The sequence below is a fragment of the Rissa tridactyla genome, chromosome 11 (genome assembly GCF_028500815.1).
Source record: "Rissa tridactyla isolate bRisTri1 chromosome 11, bRisTri1.patW.cur.20221130, whole genome shotgun sequence".
Taxonomy (NCBI): domain Eukaryota; kingdom Metazoa; phylum Chordata; class Aves; order Charadriiformes; family Laridae; genus Rissa; species Rissa tridactyla.
The window spans coordinates 13,295,589-13,316,704 of record NC_071476.1 but is presented as its reverse complement, the minus strand read 5'-3'; the positions used below and the strand labels follow the sequence as shown (position 1 = coordinate 13,316,704).

At 49.1% G+C, this 21,116-nt stretch overlaps 1 protein-coding gene across 1 annotated transcript; it reads left to right on the top strand.

Annotated features, from left to right (window-relative positions):
• Positions 1–4,157: 4,157 nt before the first annotated feature.
• On the top strand, positions 4,158–14,601 carry C1QTNF2 (C1q and TNF related 2). Its single transcript, XM_054217392.1, has 3 exons — positions 4,158–4,510; positions 10,828–11,076; positions 12,408–14,601. Exons 2-3 carry the CDS (start codon positions 10,836–10,838, stop codon positions 13,019–13,021), a joined length of 855 nt encoding a protein of 284 aa, XP_054073367.1. The 5' UTR covers positions 4,158–4,510; positions 10,828–10,835; the 3' UTR covers positions 13,022–14,601.
• The last annotated feature ends 6,515 nt before the right edge of the window (positions 14,602–21,116 follow it).

Below are 21,116 nucleotides of genomic sequence, written 5' to 3'. Positions count from 1 at the left end.
TTCTGACAATACACTAATATTGTCTCAATATTCGGGGAATAGCTGACAGACCATTTTTAGCAAATTATCAGTTCTCTGAGAACAGAAAAGCCAGTTCTAATGCAAAATTCTCTGCTTGGAAAGCGGCAGCAGGAGAGGGGCTTTCATCTGTAGCTATTACTATCTGCACAGGCTGTCACTGTTCGCACGCGATGGAAGTCATTTTTCACTCGTCTCTGGGGGCTGCTGCTTTGCCCTGAAGGACAGAGGCACTGTACCACAACATGGGTGAGTGACATTTGTCGCTGGCTTTCCTGGCTTGGGCGAATGCTGCCCATGTCCCCAGGTACTCGATTGCTGATGATGATGCCACAGACTCCAGAAGCGGGGCTGGAGTACTTTGGGAAATACAGGGCGTTTTCACAAGAGTCTTTTCTTGTCTGTGTTATCAGATACCTAGGCAGGAGCCAACTGGGGCAAGTGAAAAAGATTGCTGAATTTCACTTTGAATTAGAAGGTGCATGAGACAAAAGAAAAAACACCAACCTTAACACATCATCTGCACTGTGCTCGCAGTGGCTCACTGGTGCTTGGGCTGGTTCCCGCTTCCCTCTTCCTAAAATAAGCTCTATTTATTTTTATCTTAATGGGTTAGGACTGCAGTTCCTAAGCAGAGCTAATGGTCTCAAGGGCATCCTTGAAGTTTAAACAGAGATTTGACTCATTTTTATGGGGGCTTTTGGAGAGGGACAATCACTCTCTAAAGATTGTTCACAGACTTCCAAGCTCCTTTTAGGCAGGGCAATAAAAGTTACTCAAATCACCAGTCCACGCTAAGCCAGGAGGCCTGTCGGCTAGAAAAACGCTTTTTCCTTCCCATTAGTACCTCAAAAAAACCCCTCCAAAGCACTGACACTCATCTTTGAGGAGAGGCACGCTTCCATTGCCATTGCCCAGTGCTACGGCAGGCTGTATTTCAGGCTGCCTCCAGCCCGTGTGAACTGCAGCTGTTTTGGCATCTGCTGAGTCATTTTACTCGGTTGCAAAGTCGGTATCTGTAAGGGTAGAACGCGTTAGCGCTCAGAAAGCAAACAAGGGAAAATCCTTCCTTGCTGGGACACAGTCCCGTCCTGCCATCCCGGGGTGGGAGCCGGCCATCCCTCACCTTTAGGCGCCCATAGGAGACAGCGGAGCTACAGTTACACTTTTTACCCTGTAGGTGCTGGGTGATGCACTTTCCCCTTGCCACACGAGCCATGCCTTCCCCCGGCCAGCTTTACCCATAGGATGGGACAGCATAGCGCGCTGTGCTGGGGGCACGGGGGATGCGGGCAGGGGATGGGACTGCCCCGGCCTGGAGCAGCCCCCAGCCCCAGCCCGCAGCACCCCCTGGGCCGGTGCGGGGGATGCACGGGCAGGACGGCTTCGCTGCCCAGGAGGAAGCATCACAACAGGCCCCAGCAGCCCATCCACGGCACGGACCGGCACCCCCAGTCCCACGCGTGTCCCGTGGGGATCTGCCGAGGCGGACGGCAGCCCGAACCGGCTCCCCGTGATCAAGGTGAAACCTGCCACAGCCACGGCAGGAGGCTCTTGCTAAAAAGCAGCACAGACGGGACACGGTCTCTTGTAACGCTCCCCTGCAACGTCTAGCTGAAACAAAGTGAACAGAGTCTCAGGGCTGCTCTGTTTCACTGTGAACGGGCCGTGTATTTATTTAACAAAGTGTGCTGCCAAACATGTTCTCCGGCAGAGCTGTCTGGGAGCCCGGGTGAGCTCAGCTCAGCGTTGCTGCACACACATATTTTCCATCTGCCTGGCAGGAGGTTCCCAGCCCTGCCTCTCCCCACGCCGCCGAACTAGGTCAGGCTCTCCCTGCCTCCAGCACGCCACCGATCCAGGCACAAAATCACCAGTAACTGCGGCTTCCCCAGTCACACCTGGAATTGCCCGGCAGGACTGCCTTTTTCAAACATCGTTTCATCCCGGGCCTGTTTCACACCAATCCCAAAGCCCCGCGACAGCTGCTATGGGGCAGGTTCCGGATACCCTGGAGGTATTTTAAAGACATGTAGATGTAGTGCTGAGGGACATGGTTTAGTGGTAACTTGGTTGTGCTACGTTAACTGTTGCACTTGAGGATGTTAAAGGTCTCTTCCAACCAAAACAATTCTATGATAAGCATAAGGGCTTTTTCTGCTCAACACCGTTAGTGTCTGAGGAAACCACTGTGGCTTCCCAGGCCGATCCGACTGGCACCCTGGCAAAGCCCACAGGAAGTTTTCATCCATCAGCAACCCGAGGCAGGACCCGTGCACCTGCAATGCCTTCAGCCTTTGGCTGACCCCAGCCCCACGCGCGGAGGGGGCTCTCCAAGAGAAGGGGGATGCTCCTACGGACTTTATGGAAACAGGCAAAAAGTGAGAATTCACATCCGACCGATCACCAGAGCTGCCCCAGGGGAGAACGGCGCTCTCAGCCCGTGTCTGGGGGTGTCCCCGCTGGCGCTCACCCCAATGCCGAGGGGGCAGAGGGGCTGGGGCAGCTCCCCATGGACACGCCAGAGCTCCGCAGCCATACGGCAGCTTTTCTAAAACAGCCTTCACCCCAGTGAAATTTCAGGGATGACTGTGTGGGTTTGGGGAGGGGGGTTGTTCTCCTAACGGCAGGGAACAATCACTGAGCCGTCAGGGAGCTGGGGATGGGGTGACGGCTCCAAAGGAGCTCTGTGGGACCATCGGCTCAGCAGGAAAACAGCCCTGTCCTTCCTCGGCCAAACATTCCCACCCCTCCCAGGAGCAGCTCAACTGATTACAGCTCACAAAGCAAACTATATACATACTTCATTTTTACGGTACATCCATTCCCACCATGTTGCAATAGCAAGTGCAGGAGAAAGCTAAAAAAAAAACCAAACACACACACACACACACATCTCCAATAAGGACGAATTCTGTCAGAGTAAGGAATGATACTTCCAGCATCCTCCCAATCAGCTGATAACCGCACCGAGCAGAAAATATTTGCTGGCTGGAGAGCAGCAGGGCAGGCTCTGGAGCCCTGCCACCGAGCACACGCCTGTCCCAAGCCCCGTGCAGGATCCTGGCTGGGGCAGAGCAGGAACCACGCACCCACAACTGGGACCTGGCTGTGGCCAGGAGCACCAGTGACCCTTCCTGGGTGGGTGAGGATGGCCCCAGGGCCATCACTGCCCTCCCAGCAGGGTGACGGGTCCCCCATAACCTCCCACGCTGCCAGCCTGGGTACATGTAGGGCCAGGCCCTACGCCTGGGTCATCTCGCAGCTCCTGTTTAGACTCTCCCCATCGCTTCCTTAAAAAGGCGAGTCTGGTCCGTACCAACCCCGGCAGCATCAGAGCATCCTGCAAAGTGGGGAGGGAGGGAAGGGGTGGGCAGGGGGGGAGCGGGGTCAGGAAACTCTTCAACCTCTCGTTCCTGTCTCTGCACCTCCCTAGGGGCTGCCAGGGAAGCACTGACAATTTTGAGAGTTGTAAGGCAAATTCTGGGTTTAATGGGCTGGTTTAAGCCGGGATATCAACACTGCCCAGAGCTGCAGCACCGTGACTTGCTGCAGCGGAGAAACACGAAGGGACAGGGATTTACTGCGGCTCAACGCTTCTGTGTTGGCAGAGCTAAAGCTGAACTCCAGCTTCAGCCACTGCTTCTGGTGTTGCTGCCTCACCTTAAGCAAATGCTAGGGGTTTTGCAATTACTTTACAAGCTTAAAACAAAATCCCAACCCTGACAAAGAGAGAAGCATTCCCGCCCTGCCACCCCTATGGCAGAGTCTCTGTATTTTGTCTCGTGCATCCACCTGCAACAGGGCTGAGGTACATGCAGTTTCCTCTCAAAATTCGTATTTGCAAAGCTGCTGCTTCACCACGATGTCCTTTAATTCAAGCCTGGAGTGATCTGCCATTGCCTGTTCATCTAAATTGTTTTAGAAATGAGTTTCCACCCTTAGGACAAGATCTGCTTTCCCCGCTAATGATCCACGATTAAGTGTCAAAGTTGTTCCCTAAGTTCAGTCCACGTCACCCATCGCCTTACAAATTCTGCTTGTGCAAGCAGCGGCAGAGAGAGAGGCAGAATTGGTCGGAAATGATCCAGGCAACTCCTGAGCCTTTCATACAAGACTGCGAGGGAGAGAGAAAGGGAAAAGCTCCCCAAGCACCAAGAGCTTTCCAGCCATATGTGAGTAAAGATTTCTTCCCATGCCACGTGACAGAGGAAGAGGCACAGACCCATTACACAATAATAAAAATATGCCTTTGGCAACATTGAGCCAAAACTTGGAGCTGCTGCTGGAAGCTAGCAATCCGCACAAAAAGGATTAAAACGTTAATAGAAAAGAAAGACTGAAGTCAATATTGCACACCCCTCAGAAGGACGCTGCTGCGGCAGGACGGGGCTCGGGCTCTGCATGTGACAGTGATCTGCAGCAAAACATCTGCTTAAAATCGTGTAGGTTTCCAGCGCCTGTCAAGATCTCACTAAAGAGATTAGTCCTGGTGAGTACATTCACTTTTCGTTTTGTGTTTTTTTTTTTTTTTTTTTCTCTCTCTCCTCGTAACCTTAACTTTGAAAACTTACCAAATAAGGTCTAGATCATTGAGCACTCAGGTTTCCAACGCCTGCACAGGAATCCATACAGGCAACAGTCGCCAGTTAAAAGAAATACTCCAGGAAGGAAACATTCCTCAGACTTTTGCTGGGAGCACCTACCTCGTACAGCTGAAACCGCAGCCTCTCCCTTGCTCCGGTATCCATCAGCAGCTTCTGTAACAGGGCTTTTGCCCGGGGCTAGGAAAGGTTTGCCACAGGCACCCCTGGCTGCCTAAAGTGGAGACGGTGATGCAGGTTCAGGCATAGAAGATGCGTCGTTCTCCTTTATCTCCTTTAACATTGCTTTGTGCAACAGCAGATAACAGATCAAACGCATATCTGACACAACTACTTCATTGGCTTATATCAGAAATTAAATAGGTCCATTTCAGCTGCTGTCACCAGTGGCACACCTTATTATATCTAAATCAGCCCCGTGCACCCAAGGGCTCCTTATGCTTCCACCCCAGGGATGCTGCAGGGCAACCACTAGAGCTGAGAATTAGGCTCACAGGGATAATGATTATTTTGAAAACTAATTAAGACGCCTTGAGGTTTACTGGGAAATTGTGAAGCAGGAAGATGGTTCTTTTGCTTAAGAAAGCCTTGAGTATCGGAAGGAATCAGAGTAGAAAGTCACGGTTGTTTGTTCGCTGCTGGGTCCCCCCTCGTGCGATGGGACCACCCTGCTCCTCCTGCCTCCGAGCACCGATTCCCCGCAGACTCCCCTCTTTCCCCACTCTGCGTTTTTCCTCCTCATGGGCAGGCACACGCCACCACCGCATGGCACAGCGTGGCTTCCCTGGCCAAAAGTCACCGTCTAGCCACCACACGTGCCACCAAACCACCCCACATCTTGCAGACCCTCAGGGATTTTCCCTCCGACAGGATTTCAGCCCAGCTGCCCTGTAAGCACCAGAAAGTACAACTGATCCTTCGTCCCTGGGGCTCACCCTTACAAGCAAAATCTTTTCTTACAGGAACACCTTTTTATAGATCTATAGAATTGATCTGGCTTCTTAACTGTGAAGTGGGTCAGGAAGCTCACCTGCAGCAGGGCTGGGACAAGGGTGGTCACACAGGGGCTCGCAGGAGCCACACAGAGCAGGAATGCCGTGGGCAGCCAAAACTATAGGGGAGACATGGCAAGAGACGTGTCCCCCCAGGCTCCTGCCTGTGACGCCCCTCCAGCAGCAGAGACCCATCCCATACTGCAGGTCCAGACTGGGGGCTGTAAGGAGCCCTGTGGGCACACAGCTGCTAGGGATGGAGGCTCTCGGGTGACAGTGATGCACTGTAGCTCCAGCAACAAGGGCGTGCACAGAAAAGCTATTGGAGAGCACAGGCTTGCAGTCCTGCATCCAGCACAGATGCTCCATGTGCTACAGAAGCTCATGTGATGCTCAGGTTTCAGCGTGGAAGGTCGGGTTCAAATCCTGCTGATCGTACAAGAGTCTGCTTCAAACAGGCTGGCGGGGGCAGCTGGGGACCCAGGCTGCCCACCCGCTCCCGGCATTTCTCCACCTGGGGAAACCCAAGTCCCATTCTCCCTGGCCCCTGCGGCCGGGAGACCCAAGGCACAGGGCAGCCTCTGCCACGGGCCTGAGCTCCGGTAGGAAGAGAAGAATGCACCAAAGCAATGAGCAATAACAACAAAATGTCCTAAAGCAGAAAGGGGGTGTCACGTAAAGGCCATGGGGCAGAGTCAGAACATCCCATTTCAGGCACGCTTTCTTTGAGTCATTCATATATTTTATTATGTGATTATAGTGAAGCCCCCTAAATGTGCAGCTCGTTAGGAAGAGAGAAGCCAGTAATCACTCAGCTCTGCATGTACCACACTTGCAAGTCAGAGATGCTCTGTCTTTATTGCTTTATTTGCCCTGACGTGTTTTCTATAAACGTGTGCCCTAGCTCTAAGATTCAGGAGTGAACGCTTTCCAAAATTGTTCCCTTCCTGGTTTGATTTCTGACAAGTATTCCCCAAAATTACCCAGTGGGGATCCACAGGACAGTTTTACAGACTACACTGATCCCAAGGGATGCTCTGAACCCACAGCAAAAATTTTGATTGATTCAGCTGAAGGACACAGGGAATCATGGTCTCTTAAACCCACCTGATAGACACCAGTCTGAGCTTCATCTTCTACCTCAGGGCCCAGACATTTGCAGCACATTTTGGAGTCTCTCTGCTCTCTCTGGATGGAGGTTTGACCCAGCTGTGATGACAACATGAGGTCTCACCCAGAGCCTACCCAGAATCCGGGAGACTAAATGGTCCTTCCTCCAAGACCCTCTACCTCAGAGCATCTCAGTGCTGCCCTTGTCCATCACATGCCTACCATGAGTTGCACCATCTCCTGAGCCAAAGGGCTTGGTCTTCTTCAACCGAGCAACCTAGAAAGCACCATTGCCACTAAATATTTCAGAAGGCATCATTTCAGAGTGACTCAATGGATGGATAGGATATTTCTAAGTATTGAGAAGAAAAGCATTTCTGCATGCATGAGATCTTGCCTTTCACCAAACTGTTGTCACCAAGGGAGAGGCAGTCCACACATGAAGGGCCAGAGCATCTCTGCTCCGGCCCAAGCTCGGCACCAATGCACCTGATAACCTCAAGCAAGCCCCGGTGCTGCCCCAGGCTCTGCTGGGGAGAAGACGGGGCACGGCAGCCCTAAGGCCTGGCCAGCCATGCCCATGCTGCAGACACCTGAGCTAGCTTGTTTAAGTGAAGCTGGTCCACTTTCTTTTCCCATGCTGAAATCAGTGCCCGGTACCGCTGTGTTCCCCCCGGGTGCTGAGGAGCTGAACCTTTGCATTTCAATGGCAGGTACAAACTACAGCCATCACCAGGTCAGATGCAGGATCTCCTCTCCTCCCCTCCACCACCAGTCAGCTCTCCTAACCCCTGGGGCACAGTGCACACTCCCACACAACAGGCATCGGTCATGGCCAAAAAGTCTCCAAAACCCTATTAACAAAGACATTAATTAAAATGCCACTAGAAAAGTAAGACCTCAGCTGAAACCGTGCAGCAGGGGCTCCAGTGCCAGGCCTGCCGCCCGTACTGCGGAAAGATGCTGTTCTGTTTCCAATTTGCTTTTTGGAGCTCATCGTACATGCTACATTGAGGAGCATTTTTCCTTTTAAGGTGGAACAGCATGAGGTTTGTTTTCTTTCAAAGAGAATTCTTTAAGAGGTTATTTATAGATCCTCTTGTGAATGTGACTGTGCTTTGCATCCCACACGCGCTGCTGTGATGTGGGATGAAATGTTCTTGTGGAGCCGTTAATTAACACCGACTCGGGAGCTGTGCCACAGCACGGCTCCAGGTAGTCAAATGTTCCCCATCTATCCAAGTACTGGTACTACTGACCTCCCAGCTTCGGGGCATTTTGCATTTGCCGCTTCTTATCCCATCAGGTCAACTAGCCGGGCTGTCTGAGGGTAACAGAAGTACTTATGGTAAGAGCCTTTAAGAGAAGGAGCTGCCCTCCTGCACTGTGCTCCCTCTTGCCCATTTCTTCTCTACATGAAGCAGTCCCAGCTTTTTTCCAGGTTATGCTCCACAAAGACATTTTTCCTTGCCACAACTTATTACTGTCATCCACCTCCAAACGCCTCTCATTTCTCTTCTGCCCCATTTGAGGTGGTTACTGGGAAGCAGGGATGCAGCTTTCCTTGGGATCTCCCGACTCCGCAGGCATTCTAACATTTTGTTCCCCTTTCTGTGAACTGAGAAGCCTTTGTTCAACTGTCCACATTAATACTGGTCGGTGATTCCCATCTCACAAAGCCATTAAACTGACACCTTTCACCAGCAGCAAATAAACTTAAGTATAAGAAAAGCAAAAGAGAGCTGAAGAACAAAATGGCTTAGCAGCCAAATACAGCACGGAGATCTGTTTTGCATTTCCCACTCCTCTGCATGTTCTTAATTATACATAGCACAGAACTGGGGGGCTCCCACTCGGCATTAATATGGAGCATATTGCTTGCTGGATTTGGAGCATGTAATATGCATGTCCACCCCCTTCAGGAGCCGATACTGGGATGAGAGAGCTAAGGCCAACATGAAATTTGTACAATACTTTAAGCATCTTATTTCCGGTGCAGGAGTTTAACATAACAGTACTGGGGAGATGCTAAAGCCTCCCAGTATTTGTCTTAATGCCAAGCAGGACCTTGCCTGACCAACAGGTCACCAACACATTGAAAGGCCTGGGGTATCCCAGCTCATCTTCTACTGCATCTGTGTTGCACTACACATTTGCTTCAGCACCAAAGCTTGATGTGAAAGGCAGTTTGCTAGCTTTGCAATCCTCGCTTATATTCTGTATTTTGTTAGCAGGACTTTGGGATGTGATGAGAAAGTCCATGCCAATGGATGATTCTTGTAAAATATTTAACCCTCTACCATCAGAGGTAGCTGTAACGAGGGAAAAGACTAAATTTCATAGTAGTCTTTTCCATCAAACAAGAGTGTGCACCTCTTAGCCCAGGGGTAGGAATTGTATCAAAGTGATACATGGCTAATTCCTTTAAAAAAAAAATCCTTTGGCTTTAGCTTGATCTCTCCAAATCAAAGAGCTGCTGAGCAAACAGTGAACCGGCCACAGATTTGTATGGGGCATTTTTAGGCTTCATGTCTCATTTCTCCAAGGGCTACTCCAGCTTTGGAAGCTGAAAGAAAGAAATTGTGCCAGGGGATGCCTTTCATCCCCAACCAGTTCATTTCCATATTCACACAACCGGAAAAGAGCCCGACTCCATCAGCATCTCCCCTCAGCCCGCGGTCGGTGCCCGCCAGGGACCACCAGCCCTGCTGACTGTTAACATCCCTCACCAGCAGAGCAAAGGGAGGAAAAGATCCTCAGCCTGGGCATGGGGAGGGGATGGCAGGAGCACCTTTACCCATGGGTAGTCAGAAACTGATGCCACAGGGGAAACTCTTTTTTACTATGTCTGAAACCATGCGCAGACCCCCAATCCTGTTTTAAATGCCTCTAATACCCAGAGTCTTGGGTGGGTCATGCATGAAGATGAGGTCTCATCAATCAGCACGATTTTGAGCATCTTCTCTAAGCTGCTGATGTATCTGAGCACTATTTCAAGATGCAGTGGAGTTACTCAGGAGTTGCACATGGAGCACAGCTATTTGCAGACAGCTCCATGCGCAGATATCCAGAGGAATATTTTACTGTATAATAACTGCTCTGTATCATTAGCAGGTTCATGGGAATAGCTTTATTCCAGAAATTATTTTCTATCGCTATCTCCCCATCCAGGAGCAGAGTGAGACAAGCCCAGGAGGCTCAGCCTCCCGCTGTGAATGGAGGCAAAGCCTGGGATGCTCCCAAAAGGCCCTTGGTGTTTGCTATACTTAAAGCAATAGCTCACTTTACAGAGCCAGGAGACAAACAACCACTGGGGTTTTAAGTTACCCGTCTTTCTAAGGTGAATGTTAGTAACAAACACAAAGACTGAGCTACTGCCCCCCCAGAGAGGCAGGTCAGCATGGCAAGGGGTTAGGAATCCCCCGTCGGAGGCTGCAGCAGGGCTGGTCAAGGTTGCAGGGGCGGCTGCACCCCGACACCGAGCCAGAGACCTGGCTGGCGATGCGGCTGCAGGTTGTGCAGCGCCATGCAGCCGAGCTGTGACAAGGAACGGGACATCCTCAGCCAGCCAAGAGGCTCAATGCGCACTGTCAGGCAGAAGGCAGTAAGGACTGCCCTGGCTCAAAGACTTCGCAAGCCCGTCTTCTAAATTCAGCCTGCATCATACAATGGGTTTTGTGCTCGTTAAGAAACCCCAGTGACCCAACCACAGGGCAGGTCTTACCGGGGAAGTTTACACCAAAATCCTTTCTCTTTCCTCCACTCTGCTAGTCCCAGGCGGCTGCTTTCTGCACCCCTCTGCCATCGCTACTTGGGTTTCAGGGAAAAGGAGGCCTGGGGAACAAAACGATGGCCACAGATATAGACTTAGAGAAGAGCAAGTTTAAAAAAATATTGGTTAGACCTATAAAACTCCACGAGCCAAATCCTTGAATTCATGTCACGCCAAAACAAACAGCTCCCACACCCTGCCAAAAAAAGCCCAATTATCTCCCACTTTCATGCAAGTCTCTACAACGCACTGTCCGGGTGGAGGGGACACCGCCATACCCACACATGCCGACTACCACACACAACAGCCATGTCCCGTCTCCTATTTACAGGCTGCGCCATGATCTCTGCTGTCCTCCTCCTCTGGACTGTGCCCTGTGTGGCAAACCACATCCTCGGGGGCTTTGCCAAGGGAGCGCTGCAGGAAGGTCCCCAGCTGGCATGCAGCCTGCCAGGACCCCCCGGGCCACCCGGCCCCCCCGGTGCACCTGGGGCTCCAGGCACAGTCGGCAGGATGGGCTTCCCAGGCAAAGACGGCAAGGATGGCAAGGACGGGGATAAAGGCGAGCATGGCGATGAAGGTAAGAGAAGAGAGCTTCTTAACACAACAAGGGTAAAACGTAAAAGCAATAGGGCAACAGCCCAGTTAACAGCAACCTGTCACCTCAAGTCTGAGCCCCAGGACAGACATCTCATAGGAAACTCTTCTAGAAATTTCTACTCTCCCCCTTCCAGAATCTCACACTTGTCAGCTCCTGCCAGGAGGGTTCAGACTTGCATTATTTGCTGATAGCATCTTAATGCTGTATCCAATTCCTATGGGCTTCATTTCGTTATGAGGTGAAATATTCCCTGTTCTGATATATGCTCTTTAGATGTGACAAAGTGGTGGTCTCTGACTCCTGCTCTCAAGAAAAACAAAGTCAGGTGAAAAGAATTAAGTACTTGCTCCCCGGAGCGCTCTAGCTGGGTGACAGGCACTGCTCTGACCATGCTCCATCTAAATCAAAGCTAACAACCACCCTTTAATCCTGAGGCAGAGCTCTCCTTTAGATCCAGCCGTACAGTCAGCAAGCACCAGGACCAGCTATGGTGAGAAAGCAGTGATTTCCCGTTGCCACACTAGAGTGCACTCCTGATTCAGCATAACACCAGCGCGCCAAAGCTGCATCTTACTCTCCTCTCCCACCCCCAAAAAATGGAATCTGGAGAACAGGTTTCCACCTGCAGCTGCATTTAAATCTAGTCTTGCCACAGCAGGTCGAGAGACAGGGAATAAATCCCCATGAGTTTGTCCTATACCAAACACTACCGCAATCAGCAGCTTCAGCATCACGGTGACAGCCCAACTCGCTTCCCATCTGAAGGCAGTCCCTGCACGGGGTGTCTTCTGGTTCATGACTGGTTCATCCCCCAGCTAGGCTGGGCTTTTTACTACCCCTAGATTTTTTGAATTTTTTTTTTTAAACAGCAGCTTCATGTTAAATGTGGCGGGGGTGGGGGGGGGGAAGACAGGAGATTAAAAGTACTCCATCTGCTCAAATCTAGGTTCCAAAAGCTTCACAAACCTGTCCGACTCCTGAAAAACCTAAACATTTAAAGCTTGTTCTTGGCCAGCTTTATAATTAATTGCTCCTTTTTCTCAAGTGAGCCAGATAATTGAACCAGCCTTTCAGTCCTTAAAAGGGACAGCCTGTCCTGCTCCTGAGTCCCATTGTTATCATGCCAACAACCTACCTAACATGGTTAGTCAGTCCTGACAGATGTCCAGCCCCAGGTGGTATTTCATCAGGATTCTCACCAGCGAGGTTTTCCTCCTAACTGAAAATACACTGCTGCAATGATATAATCCTTTTTGACTTGCCACATCATCTCTTTCACTGAAAAATTTACGAGGTTATTTGTCTTCCAGGTCCACAAGGCAGAACAGGAAACCCCGGCAAGCCAGGACCAAAGGGGAAAGCAGGAGCTATTGGCAAGGCAGGCCCACGAGGGCCCAAGGGTTTAAAGGGTAATCCTGGAAAAAATGGGGCACCGGGAAAGAAAGGGCCCAAAGGGAACAAGGGCGAGACCGGGCTGCCAGGACCCTGCACCTGTAATGCCAACAAAGCCAAATCTGCCTTCTCTGTGGCAGTCTCAAAGAGCTACCCAAGGGAAAGGCTGCCCATCAAATTTGACAGGATCCTGATGAACGAGGGAGGACACTACAATGCTTCCAGTGGGAAATTTATATGCAGCATCCCAGGTATTTACTACTTCACTTATGACATCACTTTGGCCAACAAACATTTGGCCATTGGCTTGGTCCACAATGGGCAGTACCGCATCAAGACTTTTGATGCCAACACTGGAAACCATGATGTTGCCTCTGGATCAACCATCCTTTCTCTGAAGCAGGAGGATGAGGTATGGCTGCAGATCTTTTACTCAGAACAAAATGGGCTCTTTTACGATCCCTACTGGACAGACAGCTTATTTACTGGCTTCCTGATATATCCTGATCAAGATTATCTCAATGAAATATAGGATGAGAAACCAACCCCTGGGGAAAAAATAGGAAATGCATGAGACCTCAGTCCAGCAAAGTGTAGCCTGCACACGGACACGTGTGGGATTATCATACAATTCCACATTTTTGGCGCTAACAGCCTGTATTGGCTATTTAGATATTTACTTGATGCAATCAACTAGTCCACAGGCTACCAGGACCAGTAGGACTCACGTTTAAGCAGCCTCATGAATCTCTAAATCTCGAAACCACCCATTATGTTTTCCATGATGATTCCAACACGTCACAGACACATAACTCAAATACTGGTGCAGAATGCTTTATTTTATTATTATTATAATAAAGCATGGAAACCAACAACCATTTCCTGAAAGCTGAGGTCAGAAGTGCTACTGATGCTGGAGACACTATTGCTGCACCTCCTCCCCCTACACCCCATAATAGTAAAAATCCTTGTCAATACAGAGTTACACTTTACTAGCTCCTTAAGAGTCAGGAAATTGTCAGCTATAGTTATAAAAGTAAGAGTAGCTCTCGGCCTCATCAAAGCAGTACTAATAAGCCAAGGCATCTGGTCTAAATAGGAAATGACACGAAAGAGAGATCTCATTTTTGAGGTTAAAGGTAAGATTCCTTGTAAGACACAAGCCATTGCACTGAGCACCACCGGCGTTTCTCAGATTTCAGCCTCAATATACCAACGCTGGGGTCCTGCGCCTGGTTTCAGACAAGCGTCGGTAAACGGTGACCAGAGCCTGAACTGGACCGTGCAAGCCAAACACCTGCTGGGCTCCGAGCCACGGTGGAGGATGAACTTTACAGATAAGACTCAACTGTCAAAGGCAGTGTGAACCTTCACGCCAGAAACAGACTCGTTAATAACCCCCTTACTTCATCCCTGCCAGCTTCTCCTGGAAGGAGATACTTGTGGTGCTGCTGAGACTCTCCTCAAGGCATTAATGCTACAGCGAGACCCTATCTTACTGCTGCTTTGCCTTTTTCATGTTATACGTCAAATATTACAGATGGTCCAAAAATCAGTGTTTTGGTTCTAATCTGTATGGAATAAAAACGACCAAAACCCAGAAAACTCAAAAGCTGAACTTTTTCTCAGCTGAGCTTTTTGCTTTTGCTAAGCTGAACTTCGCAAGTTTTTTTCCTCCTCTGTATCAGCTGATGCAGGGACATACACCAAAATGTTCGCAATTACCAGAGCAAAGAGTTCTCCTGATACAAAGCCACTTGGTCTGGCTGCCTCGCCCCAGGGCGCCCAGCACTCCTGTAACACAGATCTATCTCTCTCAGTAGCCCAATGGAAGGAGTCTCTTCCTCGCTATCTGATGCATCTTCTTGTTTTGCAGCCTTATTTCTCATCTCCTTTATTACTTGGTAAAAACCCTCATGAGCTTCCAGCTCCTCTAATCCTCATATTTAGGCATTGAAGGGATACCCCGTAAGAATGAAATTTTTTTATTATATTTTTTTTTAATCTCACTTTTACAAGTCAAAATACTTGCATGATTTTCATGAACTACAGTAATTGTGTTATATCTTACGAAAATCTTTTCAAATACATTATTTTATAAAATAAAGCTGAACGAAAGCACTGCTGGAATAGTCTTGGTATTTATAAAAGTGGTTCCCCAGAAAGTATTGCAAAACTACGTTATGGATTCCACTGACACTATTGCGTTTAGTGATGGATTTCGTAAGGGCTGGTGCAACAGGAGTATTTTTCCCCCTCCCAGCCCAGCAAGCTGGGGAACACACAGAGTTTTTTGCTCTCTGTGCAAGGAAACCTGCAAGGTGGAAGAATAGGATCTGCCTGTTCCCCTGAAGCAGCTCACCCAGGCGGCAGGTGTCCTTTCCTTGGCAGTGCCTGCTCAGATAATATATTTCTTTTTCCAAAGCTCCCTCATTTAGGGTGTCTGGGGGTGCATTTGCAGGCAGCTTCCCAAAAGCAGCAGCAGTTCAAGAATGGCATTTCTCCCTCAATGCCCAGCCCCACGCTCCCCCCCCCGGCAGCCCAGAGGGGGAAATGACCACTTTTCGGGTGAGCTGAGTTGAATTCAGGTCTGTGCCCCCACCCAGGTCCCCCAGCAACTGTAGGTGCTAGGGGCAGCTCAAGGGAGGTGGTGGGACACATGGGAGGATGTTGCCTCTCCACACCACCACCCAGCTGTGCTGCACCCAAAAGGGAAATTACATAGTACATCTTTAATTAATCCAGCAGCACTCACAGCCCAGTGCTGTCAAAAGACAGACTGTATTTCCTTCCTCAGTTCTTTTCCCTTGATTCAGTGCATTCCCCATCCCCGGAAGTGGGTATTTTCAGGCTGGTTTTCTTTTTTGTTTGTTTGTTTTTGTTTTTTTTTTTAATTGTTTGTTTTTTCTTTGTAGTCAGGTTAGTTGTTCACTGATTTTATGAGCTGAACCCGCTTGGCACCAGGCAGGTACCAGAGCCAGGAGGGGATGGGAGAGCACCACAGGGAATGAGCCTGAGAAGAAGAGGGTGGAGGGGAAGCAGCAGTGAGCAATTAGATCAGCTCAGCCGCTCAGTCTTCCCTTGTTATCTCCAGAGAAGGCCCCAGCAGGGAGTGTTTCCTCCCAGTGCCAGCCCCCTCAGGGGGACATGAGCCGTTTTCCCCAGATGAGAAGCAAGGGAAATTATTAACTGTCTGGCAAAGCGTCCTTTTTATTTCTAGTGAAAAGGAAAACTTGCAAATGAGTCTTTTAAGTCTGGAATATCAAAATGCAAATTATAAAGAGAACCACCGGCCCCCACCGAGTGCTCAGTGCGATAGCGCTTGCTTTCAGTTTGGGCCTACAACTTCCTTCCCGCAGGAGCAGACAAGGACTGCTGGCTCCAGCCTGCTCCCAGCCACCCTGGAGGCCTGCCAGGCCACCCCACCAGGTCACAGTGCTGCCCTCCAACCCCAGCATCTGCTACTATCAAGGACTTTGCGCAATGGAAAAGCCAAACTAAAAAATTATAGCAGGCAAGAGGGAGGAACATCTTCTCCAGATTGTTTAGTCTCCCATAGGGCTGAAGTCATTTAAAGATACACATATCATAAGTATTTCTGTGAAAGAGGCATGAGCATTTCACGTGATACATGTGAGCTCCTCTTGCACAGGTTCCTCTGAAAGATGGATTTCCTCTTATGATGTCTTGAGATCAACTTGCACACTGAACAAAGTGTCTCCACTCAGCCCATTCCTGCAGGAAGAATCATCTCAAGCAGCTGTGGGGTCCCCTCCTCCTGCCTCACCCAGGAGAGGAGGGATGGGAGGGCAGCTGGCAAGGTACAAGTGTGTCTGGGTCACTACAGGGACAATCATTGAAATATTGAAAGGGGGGGAACACGCAAAACTCAAAATGACTGGCTCAGACTTTGGAGAAGTTTAAAAATAATACATTCTGGCTTGCTCCTGCATCTTCAGGCAGCATTTTGGTTTGCGCTGACATTGTCCTCTGGCCAAGTAGTTATTTACTTTGTTTTAAAAATGAATCTGAAATTTATGTAAAGACTTTTTATTCCAGAAACACAAAATTTCTGGAAAACCACCAAATAAAGAGCTCTGTTTTTCACAGCCAAGTTGTCTCAAGAGAGCACTGCTCCCACGCAGGGTGCTGGCCGCAGCCCAGGCAGCTGCGGCACCTCTGGCACGGTGGGAGAAGAGCTGGGAATGGTGGTAGCTGGGCCATCAGTAAGGAAAAAGGAATGTCCTGGCTGAAGAGGATGCGATCCACATCTGCCACCCTCACACAAGACCTCTTATGCTGCAGCATCCTCCTTCACCACAAGTGTCAGAGCTGCCCTTTGCACTACGATTTAGCACAAGCGAGTTCCTCCGACACATCCAGCATCCAGGGCAGGGAGGCAAGGAAAGGCAGGAGCACCCACCTTTAGTGCTCAGTTCACGACAGAGAAAAGGCTCAGCCGGTTCAGCTTGTGGCTCATTAGAGAGCAGCAGTGACCTGGCTGTGGACACACCTGCCTGCCCCGCTCCCCTCCAAGGCAGAGGAGGGTTTCTCTGCCACAGGAGCTTGTCTCCACTCCCACAGCGCCTTCTCCCTCCCACATCCATCCCCAACACCATGCAGCCGAGCGCTCCCAGCAAAGCCGTTATTTCCCACTCACCGAGCGCTCTGCACAAACATCAGCACGGTGAGAAGCGCTCAGCACTGGATGAGCTCAAGGACAACTCCTCCTGCCTGGTGCAGCTTCTCACCCCGTTAACTCAGCCTCGCAAAGCCCTTTCCCCCTGCTTCAGGGATGCTCTACACAAAAGAACACCAAGGGTTTTTTTGGTTGTTTTGTTTGTTGTTGTTTTTTTTTAAAAAAAAAAACCCATACATTTCAAAGCTAAAAATGAAAAGAAAAAATACTCATAAAAAATATTTTCACTGGGGAAAATTAACATTAACCATGGGGTCAATGTACATGGAGTATCTGGAAAGTAATGATGTAACGTCACAGCTGGAAACAAAGGGAAGGCATATGTGCAAGGTAGCACATCCCCTGCACAGCCCTGCAGCATGGCGCTGATTAGCAGCTTCAGCACTCGGTCAGGCAGACCAATGCGTTCAAGTCTTGATCGCATCTTCCTTCTGGGGGACTCAGGAGGATCCAGACACATTTATCAGTCACCCTCGTTTGCTCTGCTCCCCAGGTGAGCCCACCCTCAGTTACACCAGTTAATACTCAACAGCCAGTATCACAATATTAAAAAAACAAAAAAGGAAAAAAGTTTCTTTTTTCTGTTCTTCCAGGTTTTGTCAATGCTGCCTCGCTAGGTAACGCCTTGTCCCTGACTGCCATGTTATGGCAGGCCCACGATAACAGTACCCAGCCCTGGGGGCCGCATGGCTGCTGGCAGCTCCCTGCACTGTCCCCTCTGTCCTGCCTCCCAGCAGCCGCTGCCCCGCTCCCGGCCCCTTCCCACTGCCAGGGGCCATTTCTGCACTGGAAACAAGCCGGGTCCAACAGTTAAAACTGCAGAGTTACATCAGGACAGCACAAGCCCACAATACGCAGCTTCCCATGCCCCGCTCAAGCTCAGCTGTAACCCCCGTAATGGCCCTGTTATTCCTCCCTGTGTTTTCCAGTGACGGTGTGCAGGAGAGGCCGTGTCCCCTGGGTGCTTGGCAGGCAGGTCAAGAAGGAAGAGACCTCTACAGGGACAGGCACATTCACAGAGTTTCTCATTTCTGCATAAAGCACTAGCTAAGAGGAGGAACAAGGAAATGAGTGCTCAGACCAGGAAGAAGCAGGGATGAGGGGATGCCATGCTTGAAGGGGGACATCTTGGCAGGGGGGGAGCTGGCTTGTGCATCATGCCAGTTCTTGGGCACAAAGCTCAAGCTATCCCAGGCTGCTTGGCAGAAACAGTTCCACAAGCCTCTCCTGGGGGCTTTCAGTGCCCCAAGGCAAGGCACATGCATCCCAATTCAACCCACTCGGCATCAGCAGAAAGTTAGGAACTGCAACTGTTCCAAAGCCTTTGACTAAAACAGGCTCTTCAAGCTACCTAGAAGCACAGCAGAATTCTCCTTAAACCCTAGAATACCATCTGTAATGTTGTTCTTCCCTTGCACTGTCACAGGCGTGGTCTGGCATGGATACATACCCAACAGCAGCTCACTGGGGTTAAAGCCCTTCATACCTGCCAGCCAGGCTTAATAATTACAGCTTCTAAGGGCAGTCATAACCCTGTAACATTGCCTTAAAATATATATATAATTCATAGCTTGCTTCTACCAACAGCAGAGGAAAGCAGGTTGCAGCTCTCCCAACCCATGAACCCCAGGAGGAAAGGGGCAGCCCTGCTCTCAACCCTGCCCTCACCTCTGCCAGCCACAAGGACACGGAGCTCCCCAGCCTCCAACCAGCTTCCTAATGGGTTTGTGTTACACCCGATCCAGCTGAGTCAGTAAAGCAAGGACACAACTCCCCACAGCTTACAGGACCTTCCCCCTGCTCTTTTTGCTGGATCAGGCCCCTGCTGCCCAGCCCCACCAGGGCCAGTTCTTGGAGGGGACAGGAGAAGGCAGATTGAGGCACAACTCCACAAACCGCATCATCACAGTTTAACACCACTGAAGGAAGAAGCTCTGCTTACCTCTTGCTGCTCTCTTTGCGCTAGCTTCAGGTCTCCCTGTGAACTAATATGCCCCTCTGAAATTGCAGAGAACTAGCCCAGTAGAAAAATTAGGCTTGGTAAAGTAGATCAGATAACAAAAACGCACAAAGAGCAGCAGAGGAACCACACAGACAAGTCAGTGGAAGGTATAGATGACCATGGAGAACAAGAGCCCTTCCTCCTCATCAGCAGGAAAACATTACACTGTGTAAAAGCACCCAAATCGGCTTAAATTAGTGCTCAGCTGTTGCTGAGCCAATCTAGCTTTGGAATCCTCATGAAATGGGAGGCACCTGGCAATAAGAAGCTGGGCTGCTCACCTGGGGAAGGAGGAGTCCTGCGTGTTCCTGGGTAGGTTTGGGGTGGTCCCTGCTTGTACTGGTGTCCTTGCTGGGTTTGAGAGAAGTTCCTCTCTACCTCCAGCAGCAGGTGAGGTTGAGGGCTAAACAAGTGGCTTTTTGATGTCTTCCTGACATAGTCTCTCTGGCAGGAGCACAGGCAGATGCTGGTGCTGCCTGTGTTATACCTGAGACTTGACTAAAAAGCCCATTTTTTCTATTTGGGCTCAAACAAGAGCCTTACTGACATGGGTGCAGGCTCCCTCTGTGCTTGGTTCTGTCTCTGTACCATGGTGTTTCCACCGCATTCATTCCCCAGCTGAGTCCTGGCCTCTTCCGTGCCCGTCCTGCTGGCAGGTGAGATGTGGGCTGCCTGAGCCGCTCCTTGGTCACTTTGGTGTCCTTGGTTATTTTCAGATAGCTCTGTTGCCTAAAAAGCAATTTCATAGCCTCAGCACTCAGAATGGTAGCGCTAAAGATGTAAACTTGCTTAGTTAAACTGATTTTTAAGGGAAAACGCCCTCAACATTAACTATTTTGTTGACTTACAAGCTCAACTTGCATCAGTGAAGTTTTACTGACTCTTGCTTACCTGTGCTTTACCCAACAGTGCCTTACTAATGATGAAAGAGTAACATAAAATTTCTCAAAGTTAATACAAACTCTGCGCAAACCTACTTTGGGAGTCTCAATGGGATTTTACTTTCATGTCTCAGTCTTTTTTAAAACACTCGAAAATTAAATCAATGCATTTATTTTGTGGCTAAAACCTGTATTTTAAACCAAACTTTACCCATTATATCAGAACCTGGTGAGGATTTGGATGGAAAAAGATATGCTGTAGCTGCAGTCAATTTTTACGATATCAACGAATTAATGATAATATGTGTGTGTCATTCATTTGACTATCAGATTTAACAGTACTGGATTCCCTGGTTTATGTCCGTGGCCTTGCTGGCACTCCCTCCTTCAAAATAAAGCAGTTCCAAGGTTCAAGGCTATGTCTGAGCTCTTATCAAATCCAGAATTACTGTGCTCTCTAATTTGTTACTGTGAACATTTTATGATATCAAAGACCCTGTTGGTTGAGTTGTGTTTTTTTTAAATCACGAGGGCAGTCTATTTGAGCCCTGCTAACAGCCGTGCTACAGAGAGGACACTCTTGTTCATGATTTGTTTCCATTTTTAATATCAATGGAGCTACTGAAGGAAACTTTTGATACACCCTACTTAATTTATTTTCAAGTGGAACCACATGGACCATAGTCTGGAAAAAAAATATCTTTTGGCTGCAAAATTAAAACCAGTATTATATGGAACAGTTTTCTATTTCACATGGAATCTCAAGATTTTTTTAAAATAATTCAGATTTTAAAATTACAAGTTTTAAATCAATAGATGCTATAGACATGATTTTTGGAAAATCTATACCATGTTCCTATTATTGAAACATTATTTCAAAGAACTGATATTCTTTCTTTCAAATAATACACTATAAAACATTGAGAATTATATTGATATAATACATGTATATAAAAAATGTTATAGAAAATAAGTATATTATTGTATGAACCATGAACAGACTACTTGTAAAGAAATGCTCTGGATGTTATTCAACAAAATAGCT